Below are 13,698 nucleotides of genomic sequence, written 5' to 3' on the forward strand. Positions count from 1 at the left end.
GTTGTATTCCATCACCACTTCTACTTTCTATTACAATATTTCTACCCACCTTGCAATGTCTGGTTGTCATGAACATGTAATGTAAATTACTTAGCTCCTTAGGATGAGAAGATGTTCGCTGCAGTGCATTTATTTATCTTTTAGTGCCAGACAGCAAGACATCGTTCCATGTTCTGTAGAATATGCATGCACTAACTGGAGAATGAGCCTATCCTGTCCCTGCTGCGAAGGGGTCAGAATTAAAGAAGAAAAAGAGATGTTTTAGACATGTCAGTTTCAGTGGTATATCATCTTTGACTCTTTGAGTTTTGTTTTCTACTGTGCCATGAGGATGATGGAAACTGCAGAGGGAATGAGGAAGAGTTTGCATAATGTGTCCAGAGTTTGCATAATGTTTCCATCGTTTAGTCTGCCTCCTGTGCAAATTGAGTTTTGCATTTCAGTTTTAAAATTATAGGCAAGTGAGGTAACACAGCTACACAATTTTATAATTTTTTTTTTTCCTGGAACTTTTGACAGTTGTTAATGGCCGAATCTCTTGAGTACTTAGTTGTCACAACTAATAGTGATGCGTATGAATGTTGAAATGCATTGTTGGAGAAACCAAATTCCTGTTTGATGTATGGCATCAGGAAATTATACCTCATGATTGGTATAAAATAATTCAATATAAATGTTGCTATTTAGAATACATGCTTTATACAAGTGCCTGTGCTATGAAAAGGCAGGAAGGAAGAAGGTTCTAGTAATGTGAAAATTGTGAAAATCATGATGGACTTGCAGCAGTGTAATTAGTAAAAAGCAGTTTGCATTTCTTTCTTTTTTTTTTTTTTTAAAAGATATAGCTGTCAAGAAGAGACTGTAGACAGCAATTGGGTTTTTTTGGCTCCCCTCCTACCCACCCTTTTTTTTTTTTTTTTGGTGACCTGAAATTCATTATTGGCTATACTGAAATATTCAGCTGCGTAGTCTAGATACTGCTAAATAATAAACAGGACACAGCACTCGTGGAGACAGTAGAAGTCTCTCCATATTGCAGTCCTGTGAAATTTGATTATAGAAATTCTTGAAAGATTAAACACTAGGCAGACATTATAGTTGAGAACTTGAAGCCAAGTGGAAATTCTTCATAGAGTGTATAATTGTCTGCAAAATATGTCAGTAAATATGATTGCACTGTTCTAATCAGTAGAGAATATAAAACAAAATCCAAGATGGTATCAGTTCTCTCAAGGCTCTAATATATTCCTGATCTAGAAAATTTCAAATAATTTGGTTCTATACAGTACAGGATGCCCAGAATGTGACACTTCAATCTAGGAACATTTGCTTTCCCTTATGTGACACATTAAGTAGAACAAGTTCTGCATGCTTTTCTAAGAATTTTAAAAAACGGTGATTGCAGCGATGATTCATTAAATAGCAGGACTGAGGAACAAACCATCTACAGTTATACAATTTACAGTTTTAAAGTAGATAAAATATTTAAATGGAAAATATAGCAGATTGGAAAGTAGAAAGATTTGCAGCTAGTTTCTGATTTAATATTCTGAACTTAAGCTCGTATTAGTCAACAGCTTGTAGTTTCTAATGTAGTCTTCACCTAACTCATTGTTTAGTTTTAACATGTATTTAAAGTCTGGTTTTAAGAATTACTTTGCAGAGAGCATGAGTTAGTCCTTTAATATGGTGCTGGAGAGCTATTGCTTTCCCATAGTTTATAGGAAATGTGATATAGACAAAGAATAGAAATCTTTTTTTATTGCCAGAGCTAGAACCCAAAGCCAAAAAATAACAGCCAAAATGCATCTTTATCAGTTTATCAGCTGCATTTGACAGAGCATTCAGTTACAAATAGTGCTTTTAGGCATTTGATGCATCATAAGCAGCTTTTGTTCGTTATGAAGTGCTACTTTTACTTAGTGGTTTCATACAGTTCTACTTAAAGACATGACTGAAGCCTAATTTTGGCTTATAATGTGGATTATTCTATATGAAGAATGTTTGAAGATTGTGTAGTTCTGGATTAATATGGTCAGATAAAGTAATCATTTGCTTACTGAAGGATTTGGCTAAAAGTATTACCACCTTTGAAACTGCAGCTTTGCACTTCTTAAGAACAAAATTTTTAAAGTAAAATGATGACATCTTGAACTAAAGCTTATTTCTTTATTCATAGGTGTCAGGAGAAGCAAATGAAACTCAGATTTCTGAAGCACTGAAGCGTTACAGTGAACGGGCCTTCTTTGTGAGAGAAGCACTCTTTCATTTATTTAGCCTGACACATGTAATGGAAAAAACAAAGCCTGAAATCTTAAAGGTAAAATAGTATAGTTTTGATGGCTGTCATGCATTGTTCCTTAAACTGAGCCCATCCCCTGAACCCTGGTATAAATTATTTTGTCAGCTTTTACATTTTTTGGTTGTGATTTTTAAGATTTAAATTTTAATGTTGGAGGAAAAAATTAACAACTATTTAAAGAATAGTGATGTAGAAGATGCCCTGTAGCATTTGATGTTAGGAAAAATGGATCTGGACTGACTTATAGTATCTAAATTTCGTAGCATCTAAATTAGTTTTTTCATGTAGTTTTGAGTATGTTATGAAATGTTCTTCAGATGCTGAATTCTGTCATTAGAACATATCTGTACTAGGTCAAATCAAATGTCTGTCTATTCCCCAAGTACAACAGTCCCTTCTGCTGATGCTAACAAAATAGTAATAGTAAGGAAGGCATTTGGTGATGTTTCTCTCCACGGTCACTTTCCAGTATGATAGCAAGTGATTAAATATCATCTGTGTTCTATATTGGGCTTTAACTTGGAAAATCCTAGAAACTTCCATCAGAAATTCATTCTAGGCATTGGCTTTCCATGTCTAGAACACCAGGAATGGTTTAATTTTTACTGTGATCATAAAAAGAGGCATCAGTAGGATAGATGATTTTTGTTTTTCCTATCCTCTTTGAAGTTAAACAAAGAACCTTTATTTTGTTGGCTTTAATATCAAAAAAACCTTGGCAATCGATAATCAACAAGAAAAACATTTTCTTGGGTGAGATCACAGTCAACGTACATAGTCAAAAACATAATTCAGGAAGAAGGTGTAAAAAGTATATCCTGACCTAGCAGTTTAGGATGACATCTGAAATGACTAGTCGCCAAATAACAAGCCACTACATTACCATTATACTGCAGAAACTCTGTCCTACGTAATTAATCTCTGAAAGAGTTTGGTAATTTTTATCCCAGTGTGTAGTGCAAACCTTAAATCACTCTAGGATTCTCTTGCATTCCACGTAGCATCTCCTTTGAAAGGCTGCTGCAACCAGTGCAAAAGGACTTGGAAAAATACAAAGCTTGTCAGCTTTGAATCACTGAGCAGAAGGAAATGTTCTTCCTAAGAATTAAAATCACACTAGATGGATTTTTCACTTAAGTAAAAGGGAGGCAGAAATTGGGTGCTGTGAGTCATTGTTGTGGCCTCAAGCAACAGTGGATTACTCTTGGGGTGTGTGCACAAACATGTAACGTACTAATGTGGGCAAAACTCTTGCATTTCAGCTTGTGGTTATTGGAATGAGAAATCACCCCCTGAACTTGCCCGTGCAGTTAGCAGCAAGTGCATGTGTCTTTAACCTAACCAAGCAAGATTTAGCAGCGGGTATGCCAGTGCGGCTTCTGGCCGATGTCACTCACTTGCTCCTGAAGGCCATGGAACACTTCCCAAATCATCAACAGGTAAGACAAAATTTCTTTATTTTTTTGGAGGATTCCCTGGCTTGTGGATTTTACAAAAAGTTTCTCCACATCTCATGACCTCATGGAAATATGTTTAATGATTCATGGCAAGAAAGTATTCTGAAATATATATATATATGTCTGATGAAGTAATTCTTTTTTATTTCTCATAGCTGCAAAAGAATTGCCTTCTTTCACTATGTAGTGACAGAATCCTTCAGGATGTTCCATTTAACAGGCAAGTTTTGGATGTCTGTTAAAATGAGTTGTAGCATTGCAGAATATTTTTCTTTGTCTGTTCTTTCAGAAGGTTTGTTTCTGGTCTCAGTTTTGGTCAGTTTAAATCGTTCCAGTGTGCTGAATTTGTCTGGCCTGTGTTATTTTGGGCCTGTAATTCACAGTTGAATATAGGTCTGGAAAAAATCTTTGGTATACAGGTATTTTTTACTTCACCTGGATGGGCCTAGCACTAATTGCATATAACGGAAGTCAGGATTTCTCTGTGGAACTGTGGGATTGCTTTTTGCAGAGGTTTCTGTACTTAAATGTTTTGCCCAAATGCTTTGAATTGTATTGGTCTGACGTTTCAGAAGATCGTGCCAAACTTTTCTTCCTTCTTTGGAAGCAATTCCTGTGCACTTTGATATATAATTAGAATTAAGAGACCCTAAGCAAACAGCTCAAAGCTGACTGAAGCTCATGAAATACCTGTAGTTTCACTGTGTATTTCTACTTTTTTTTGGTACGAGGCATACTTCTTCCAGTTTCTTTTGTCTTGCATGCATTTCTGTCTGTGTACGTTTTTATTTTAATAAGACTTATGGGACTTCTGAAAATGAGATTTATTTTTAACTTCCAGGTTTGAAGCAGCCAAACTTGTTATGCAGTGGCTGTGTAATCATGAAGATCAAAACATGCAAAGGATGGCTGTAGCCATAATTTCCATTCTTGCTGCAAAGGTACAAAATTTAAGCTTGGAGATGATAGGCTAATATTTCTAAAGTCTAAAAAAATGTTGATATGGTTTTATTTGTTTACAGCTTTCAACAGAGCAAACAGCTCAACTTGGTGCAGAGCTCTTCATTGTTAGGGTAAGTCACTTTCCTGATGGTCAAAAATACCACCCTCTTCAGTTACTTGTGCTAACAGTATTCCTTAAAGATATAAAATAAACATAAGTAGATAGAATTCTAAGAACACATTAGCCTGTATTCATTTGAAAGTTCTTTAGAAGCAAAAAGCCTAGAGAATTTGTCAGAGATAATAATCAGAGACAGTTGCAATGGGATATATTATAGAATCATAGAATTGTTAGGGTTCGAAGGGGCCTTAAAGATCATCTAGTTCCAACCCCCTGCCATGGGCAGGGACACCTCCCACTAGATCAGGTTGCTCAAAGCCCCATCCAGCCTGGCCTTAAAAACTTCCAGGGATGGGGCATCCACCACCCCTCTGGGCAACCTGTTCCAGTGTCTCACCACCCTCACAGTGAAGAACGTCTTCCTAACGTCCAGTCTGAATCGCCCCATCTCTAGTTTTAATCCATTCCCTCTAGTCCTACCGTTACCCGACATCCTAAAAAGTCCCTCACCAGCTTTCTTGTAGGCCCCCTTAAGATACTGGTAGGCCACTATAAGGTCTCCTTGGAGCCTTCTTTTCTCCAGACTGAACAACCCCAACTCTCTCAGTCTGCCCTCATAGGAGAGGTGCTCCAGCCCTCTGACCATCCTCGTGGCCCTTCTCTGGACACGTTCCAGCACGTCCATATCCTTCTTGTAGTAGGGGCTCCAGAACTGGGCGCGGTACTCCAGGTGGGGTCTCAGGAGAGTGGAGTAGAGGGGGAGAATCACCTCCCTCGACCTGCTGGCCACGCTTCTCCCGATGCAGCCCAGGATACGATCGGCTTTCTGGGCTGCAAGTGCACGCTGACGGCTCGTGTTGAGCCTCTCGTCCACCAGCACCCCCAAGTCCTTTTCTTTAGGGTTGCTCTCAAGCTAGTCACTGCCCAGCCTATATCGGTGCTTGGGATTGCCCCGACCCAGATGGAGGACCTTGTGCTTGGTCTTGTTGAACTTCATGAGGTTGGCATGGGCTCACCTCTCCAGCCTGTCAAGGTTCCTCTGGATGGCATCTCTTCCCTCTAGCGTGTCAGCCACCCCACACAGCTTGGTGTTGTCGGCAAACTTGCTGAGGGTGCACTCATATTATTACATTAGTATAGATGAAAAGAAGCCAAAGTCAAAAAACCTGACACAATTAATACAAAGTAAAATAGCAAGACATCTCTTGATTTGAAATCCATTGTATGACGTGAAAGATGCTGAAAAAGAGAATATTTGAAGTAAATGGTTAGTGCTATCAATGCTCACGTGGCGTCCAGATTTCTGCAGGTGGCTTTGTGCTATCTGTTGTAACACTACATGTGTAATTACGGTGAAAACAAAGGAATTCCTCTAGCAGGCAACCATGTTCAAAGGGGAGGCAAAAAGTTTAATAGCCATTTTATCTTGTATAGTTTGACCCTCAACATGTAGATCTTTGCGTATAAGTGATAGCTATGCATTACCCTAGTTGGTGCAGAAAGAAGCAGAGGAGCTAATACTTTTTTTTTATATATATATGCAATCACAACTGGGATTTTTTGATTCCTTTTTTCCAGCAACTTCTACAAATCGTTAAACAGAAAACAAATCAGAATCTTGTAGATACTACCCTCAAGTTCACATTGAGTGCACTTTGGAACCTCACTGATGAATCTCCAACAACGTGTCGGCACTTCATTGAAAATCAAGGGCTAGAACTTTTCATGAGAGTCTTAGAGGTGAGGAATACAGTTTTGGTCGTGGATTATCATCGTAGGTTAATAATTAACATCGTTTCAATAGCAAGCATAAATGGTTACCTATACTTTGTTTCTCTTTTCCACAGTCTTTTCCATCTGAATCATCCATCCAACAGAAGGTTCTTGGACTTCTGGTAAGATTAACAAAAAAGAAAAAAAGCCTGACATGTATACTTTTAAAAATTGATTTATTTTTTACCCCGTGTTAATCTGAAAACATGCCTAATAATCTTTATAGTATGCATTATTCACAATTGACATTGTTTTGCACTGTTTTACCAGTTCTCCAAAAGCACTAGTTATATTGAAATTGATAATTACAGTAAACAAAAAGAGCTTTTAAGAAAGGGCAGTCAGTGAGGCTTCAGATGAGTCCAAATGCAAAAAGTTGGTTGAAAATTGACAGGTGCATTGCTGAAGTTTACTGAAATTGAGTGTGTTTGAGAATGTTAAAACTAGCCTTTAATTTAGTGTAATCTGCATGCTAATGGCCTAAAATTACTTATGAGAAAACCTGTTTGTTTTGAGGCAAATTGCTGCATTAGACTGAAAAACTTTTCAAAAGCAGAAGTAGTATTTTGGCATCTGATGGTCAACTGGATATGTGAAGATCTCATCCTGGTGTTTATATATGTTTATTTGCAAAATGTAGTTCAAGTTTATATATTTATCTCCCTCATACTGTATTCTTTCTGTTGACATTTTCTCTTTTCCTTTTTTCCCCTTCTGCAGAATAACATAGCTGAAGTTAAAGAACTCCATTCTGAATTAATGTGGAAGGACTTTATAGACCACATCAGTAAATTACTGCACAGCGTGGAGGTGGAAGTTAGCTACTTTGCAGCAGGGATTATTGCTCATTTGATATCTCGAGGAGAGCAGGCCTGGACGTTAAGTCGCAGCCAGAGGACATCTCTCCTTGAACAGCTGGTACAGAAATGATGGTGAATTTTATCATACTCTTTTATATTTTTTCAATGTTTGTATTTAACAATGAGTGTTCTTGGTTCTGTATTTTGCAGCATTCTGCCATTTTGAATTGGCCAACCCCAGAATGTGAGATGGTGGCTTACAGGTAACCATTGTCTTGATTTAGACTTTGGAAAATAAACTGAACTAGATCTAAAACTTGTTCCCAAAGTGGAGTGAGCTGCTAAGTCAGACATAGTTTTGCCCAGTGGAAAATAATTTATTGGTTTAAAATATACAGCATGTTAATTTTTCTCTCTATGACCAAAGAAGGTTAGGGACTCCTGTGAAAGAAAAATGTAATGTTGTTCTGCCTGTTTTTCTATTAAAGGTATTCAGCTGCATGTTTAAAAGACGTGGGCACAAAGGTTAACCAGTAAGGTTATATTAGCTAGCACTAGGTTAGTACTATCTGTCCTAGATAAAGCAGCTTGAGGCCAAAAAGTACAATTGGATAATTACTGTCCATCTAATCCTTATAATTTTGACTGCCTACTCCTGTTTTTAAACAGTAGGAGGCATCCAAATGCTATGGTAAAAGCATACCACACAACCCCCGATATATATGATTTTTGCTAGTAATTGTCTTAAACATTAAAAGGCTCACCTACTGCATCTAAAACTCTAGCTTATCAAATGTCTCTCCTAGTTAAACCTGTAGCTGAATAAGTCGACAACACGTGATCTCTGAAGTAGTAATATCTTGTAGCAAAGTGAGTTGCTGATCATCTCCTCTTTTTTTTTTTTTAATAGGTCTTTCAATCCATTTTTTCCTCTACTTGGCTGTTTCATGACACCTGGTGTCCAATTATGGGCAGTGTGGGCCATGCAACATGTCTGCAGCAAAAACCGTATGTATTAAGATAAAATTACCTTTAAAATTTTTCTTTAGCATATTATTCACTAGCATGAAGCAGGACAATAAGAATTCCTAGAGTACGCGCTCCTAATCCTGTAGAGGAACTACATTTAGGCTTTGACTAAGTCGGTCGGGAAAACGGAGTAATAAAAGTTCTTTATATCCTTTTTATTTACTGGAATTTTACTGTTAAATGCACAGTATTCATTCCAAATGTGGCCATGTGTTAAGAACAACTACATTTTTGGCTTGCACCGGTGTTTTTATTCAGATATTTAAATATTAATAATGGGCAACATATTTCTTTTAAACTAAGAACAATGATTTTAGCAGGTAGTTCTCTTACTATCAGAACAGAAGTTTTAGGTAATCCTCATCTCTAGTTGCCTTTCTGCAATAACTTGCTGTGATGTGGAGGTCAGTTTCTTAATCTGTCTTTCCTATCTGCAAAATGAGAACACCAACATCTTGTTTATAAAATGATTTGAGAGCATGTGATGAAATGCACAGGTGTTGGGAAAGGAAATAAATCCCCTGAGCATGCCTAAATGTAAGACTGGGCAAACCTTCCTGGCTTTTATTGCTTGCTTCTCTTTTTTTTTTTTTGACATATATTTGTGTGATGTGAATCTGTGTATTGTCATTAACTTCTACCAGATATAAAGCAGCTTTACTCTAAAGTATTAAAAGTATTTTCTGTGCCATTTTTTTCATCTTCTTGACAGCAGTATGCGCTTGTTTATCCTTGTCCTGTTTTCACTGTTTCTACAGTGAAAAGACACCTATTCAGGACCAAACAATGACATGGCATAATATATAATTGTACATAAAGTACTGTTTTCATGTTCTTTATAGAGTTTGTAACTGTAATGAGACACTGTTCCCAGGGTACACTGTCAGAACAGCCCTACTTCAACATGGGAAAGTCCTCAGAGTTGTTTTACTGGTCAGAATCTGGATAACAGCTTTTGATTAAGACCCTGTAATTCTGTGTTAATGAAATTAAAGCAAGCTCTCTCCCCCTCTTTGTGCCTCAGCCCTGTTAACTTAGTATAGTCCTATTTGTTCTATTTATTTTTAGTGTGTATTTTGTGCTGCCCTAACCTCTGGGCTTTCAACGTGCCACAGAGGTTTGTATTGACAGTGAGTAACTGCTCTGTAGAATAGAGAGGCTGGAAATACTTGGATGGTGTACTTGTGATTTGAGATCAAGACAGTATTCCTGAAGTTTAGTTCTCATGGTAGTTAGTGCCAGAAGCTTCTGGACAAAGTTGCAGAGAAACCAAATGTCTGGTAGCAAATGTAATAACCTACTCTGAGGGGAAAAATGTTTTTAATTCTGAAATATGGAGATTTATTTTGGGGGAAAAGCTAAAGCTTTTGATGCTTGGCGCTAAGAAGGCCTTTTGTCTTGGAGAGGAGATGCATTTTGACCTCCTCTTTTAGATGAGGGTGAAAAGTAGTCTGGAATTAATGGGATTGATTTTTCTTGGTGGTTTTTTTTTTTTCCTCCTTTTGCTGTTTCTCTATATCATATCCACTCAATGAGCTCACAACTAAAATATTAGTAGCAGTGCAGTAAAGGTGATCCCCAGTGAAATGCTCGGTGTCAGCATTTAAACAACTGGTGTTGCTTCACTGCAATGAATGGTGAAATTGGGCACATCTGAGGTAATGCCCTCAGCATTGCATTACAGTCATCCTGACCTTTTTGTAACAACTTCTGAAGCTTGCGTGTCACATTAAACATAGGGCTCTCTTTATAAATGGTCCCTGCACATAACAACACTAGAGCTGATGTAGGTGTGCTTTCAACTCTTTAAAATTGATAATAAAATTATACTTTTCTTTCCACTTTTATCCCTGAAAAGGCATTCATACTGACTTAAAATTGACAGTGGCCTTTAACTAGTTGTATTTGGCAAACTGTTTTCAAAGCAACTAGTTCCTATTCACTCTACAAGCCTGTACAAATGATGTGATACATCTGATACCATTTTTGGTATGTGTTGTGTACTGAGGTTTTTGGTAAAGGTGATATTTTTACGTGAGTGCTCATAGATACTATAGCACTTTTGATTCCCATTTCTTAAAACTTATATATGTACACTTAACATGCATAGAGGAAGCGGGGGGAGAGAGAGAATACTGTGCATATTACAAGGCACTTTTCAGTCAGCTAAGACAGACATGAAAACAGACCTGATGACAACTGGAGTCCTGTCCAAACAACTCTGTTGTTCTGTTGTCACTTGTTTAAGTACAAATGTCTACAATGTAGACACCTTGCGGAGTGTCCTAAATGCTGCCTGGTCTAGGAGACGAAAGTGAGTTTGAATCAGTGTTTACAGTATCTGCTATGTTTACCCTAGATACAGGGGTTTTTTTTGTTGTTTTTTTAATTCCCTTTTTTAATCTTATTACAGCTGCCAGGTACTGCAGCATGTTAATTGAAGAAGGTGGTTTACAGCACTTATACAACATCAAGGAAAACGTCCAGACTGATCCACATGTCCAAAGGATTGCTATTGCCATCCTAGATAGTTTGGAAAAACATATTATGCGTCATGGGAGACCACCTCCATGTAGAAAACAGCAGCAAAGTAAACCAAACTGAAAGCTTCAGGTATAGGAATGTAAAATATTGTCTCTGTAATAATCCTTTCTGATGTGTGTGTAGTTGGAGTAACTTGTAATACAGTGGTCACCATTAAAGTGATTTGCCGATAATTGTGGTACCCAGAACCATGTACGGTAACCTTTGGTGAATGTCAACTTTAATGGCAACCGCATATGCAACTTGTAAAGGGTCAGTGCTTGCGCTGGTCATACCTGTAGGATTGTTGCTGGCTACAGAGAGATGGGACTTGTACAGATCAATATGCACATCTGAGGAAAAAAAAAAAAAAGACTACTTGTTTTGTGACTTCTGGGACAAAGTTATTACATACCTATGATTGCTGTTCATGACACTGTTTACCAGTTTGGTGTTTGAATAGAACTGTGTGTGGTTGTGAGATTCAACACTTTTACAGATTAAAACAAAAGTACATGCATGCAGGTTACAATGAGACTTGTAACTAAGGCGACCAAAAGGTCCGTTGTCTCATAACCCTTCTAAACACAAACGGGGTCTTCTGCTTCCTTTTCCTTTTGCCTACAAGCTGGGTTCTTTTGTTTTCCTTACTGCTAGAACAATGCCTTTTTGCAGTTCAGCTCTCCTGAGACCTCCCTACCCTCAGTAAGGTGGGGATCAGCATTGCGTCAGGGGAAGGGGAAACCTGCTCAAGTAAAGCAATAGAAACACGATTAAAAGGAGACACAATACTAAAAGGATGAACTAAGCTTGAGATTTTTAAACTTGATAACAAGAAGGGGGTTTTGTTGTTGTTTGACTGCTTTTGGTTGTGTGTGATATCTTTCTCTTGATCTTAGAATACTGATGGAGAAAGGAAAAGGCTCATTAGAGCAAAATACTGACTTGTCTTCATCATGAAGGGGATCGCATGTCTCAATAGGAGGCCCAGGATATTTGGTCACCTTATTTATAAGAGACTAATGATTGCTCTGTTGTTTTCTGTAAATATTCTGTCAGTATTGTGCAGTGAATTCTATTTCCAAATCATCACAGTGCAAAATATCACCCAATGTTCTATGTAAGCCCTGTGTCAATTGCATTGTTTTGTGGAGTGTGAAATTTTACATAAAGATGCGAACTGTAACAACTTCTTTCTTTCTTGGTTACCTGTGGGTTTCAAATGATATGTTGACTGAAACATATTGCACAGCATACAGATACCTGATAAAAATACAAGTGATGGAAGCAAACTGCATGTCTATTCAAATTCTGTTTAATTTCAGGTATTGTTTTTGTTTATCTGGTTAGGTGCCACATTTCCATGGCAACTGATTGATATTCAGAGGCTCTTCTGTAAATATATTGGTAACTAAGTTTAAAAAGAAAACTTATGTTTGGTAGCTTACTAGCAGGGATGGCTTCATGACTACCATATTTTACTATTTTTAACTCCTTCCCTCTCCCAACTCCCATCCTTTGAATAAAAACATCACCTCTAATCTTCAGTAATCTAGTTATTGTATATTTCAGCAACTTCAAAAGGTACTGATCACATAATTTAATCAATGTTGTGTAATTGCTTTTCGTACAAAGGTATAATTTGGCTGGCATCATTTTCATGTGTGTATCTGGCTATATACAGTTTTCTTGATTCGGAAAGAAATTTAAATTGGTTGTAGCTTTGAATTATTAAGGTGGTTTAAAAAATGGAAAATGGCCTGCAAGCCTTTACCCACCACCTTTCTGAGATGTCTGCTATGGGACTTCTGCTTCCTGTTACATGAAACGGAACACAAAACTTGTCACAATTGGTGTTAACAGAATGAATATAAATCAATTGCTACAAGACTTTAAAATAAAGATGACAACTCTCCTTACAGTACTGGTTTTTCCTAATAACAGGAGCACTTACTGAAACGGGGGGGGGGGGGGGTGATAAATCTGCTACTCCTTGCAGCACAAAATGAATGTGATACTGGCATCAGTCCAGGTGGTGAGTATGTCACTTCATGAAGTTCTGCAACCAGCAGAGAGATTGTAAATGATTTTCCATACCCTTCTTGTTTTGTTCCCACATGCTTCAGGCAAACAAACAGTGAGCGGAATTCTTTTAAGCTGAAAAGTATGAATACCTACAAGCTATAAATCTACTGAACTTACTTGCATGTGCTGGTTACAGAAAGGTTCTCTTCACATTCCTGTGCAGCTTCAGGAGTTCCTGCCAGGGTAGAGTAATTCTGGAAGCAACTCTTAAAGTTGTATTTCACCTGTGGCATTTGGCATCTCTTTTGTGAAGGCTGAAGATCCTGACTCAGCTTTACCTTTGCAGATCTTTACATAGGAAACTTGTATATGTATAAATCTGGAAAGGTTACCTCACCCATGGAATTGCTGGGTTAACTTTTGGCACAAGTGAAACTGGAGTTTGCTTTCAGGCTATTGGAGCATAAAGTGACACCCAGTTCCAATGTGGTAAGCTGCATTTTGCAACTGTATTTTGATAAAGTATTTACTAAAAATATATTTCTCTAACTATGTTAATTCACTTTTGCTTGAAAGCCCCAGTCTAGGGAAGTAAGAAGATGCAGAGCTAAATTGTGTGGCACATCTTAGTGCTGGAGAACCTCTAAGCAGAGGGAGGAAGAACCTTCAAATTCACCAGGCAACAGAGGAAAACAGGCGATGGGAGAGAGGTAACGTGCCTGAGGC

General features: G+C 37.7%; 1 protein-coding gene across 3 annotated transcripts in view; it reads left to right on the top strand.

Moving 5' to 3' along the window:
- Positions 1-12,871, top strand: part of LOC141747091 (protein zyg-11 homolog B) — a 24,524-nt gene extending 11,653 nt beyond the window's left edge. For all 3 annotated transcript variants that reach the window (XM_074596722.1, XM_074596720.1, XM_074596721.1), the window contains exons 4-14: positions 2,180-2,320; positions 3,565-3,741; positions 3,915-3,979; positions 4,601-4,700; positions 4,782-4,832; positions 6,401-6,562; positions 6,670-6,717; positions 7,316-7,513; positions 7,606-7,658; positions 8,306-8,403; positions 10,838-12,871. In XM_074596722.1, coding sequence (XP_074452823.1) covers positions 2,180-2,320; positions 3,565-3,741; positions 3,915-3,979; positions 4,601-4,700; positions 4,782-4,832; positions 6,401-6,562; positions 6,670-6,717; positions 7,316-7,513; positions 7,606-7,658; positions 8,306-8,403; positions 10,838-11,028 — 1,284 coding nt within the window. In that variant the 3' untranslated portion in view covers positions 11,029-12,871. The remainder of the gene's footprint in view (positions 1-2,179; positions 2,321-3,564; positions 3,742-3,914; positions 3,980-4,600; positions 4,701-4,781; positions 4,833-6,400; positions 6,563-6,669; positions 6,718-7,315; positions 7,514-7,605; positions 7,659-8,305; positions 8,404-10,837) is intronic.
- Positions 12,872-13,698: the final 827 nt, after the last annotated feature.

Source organism: Larus michahellis, chromosome 8, assembly GCF_964199755.1.
Source record: "Larus michahellis chromosome 8, bLarMic1.1, whole genome shotgun sequence".
Lineage (NCBI taxonomy): Eukaryota > Metazoa > Chordata > Aves > Charadriiformes > Laridae > Larus > Larus michahellis.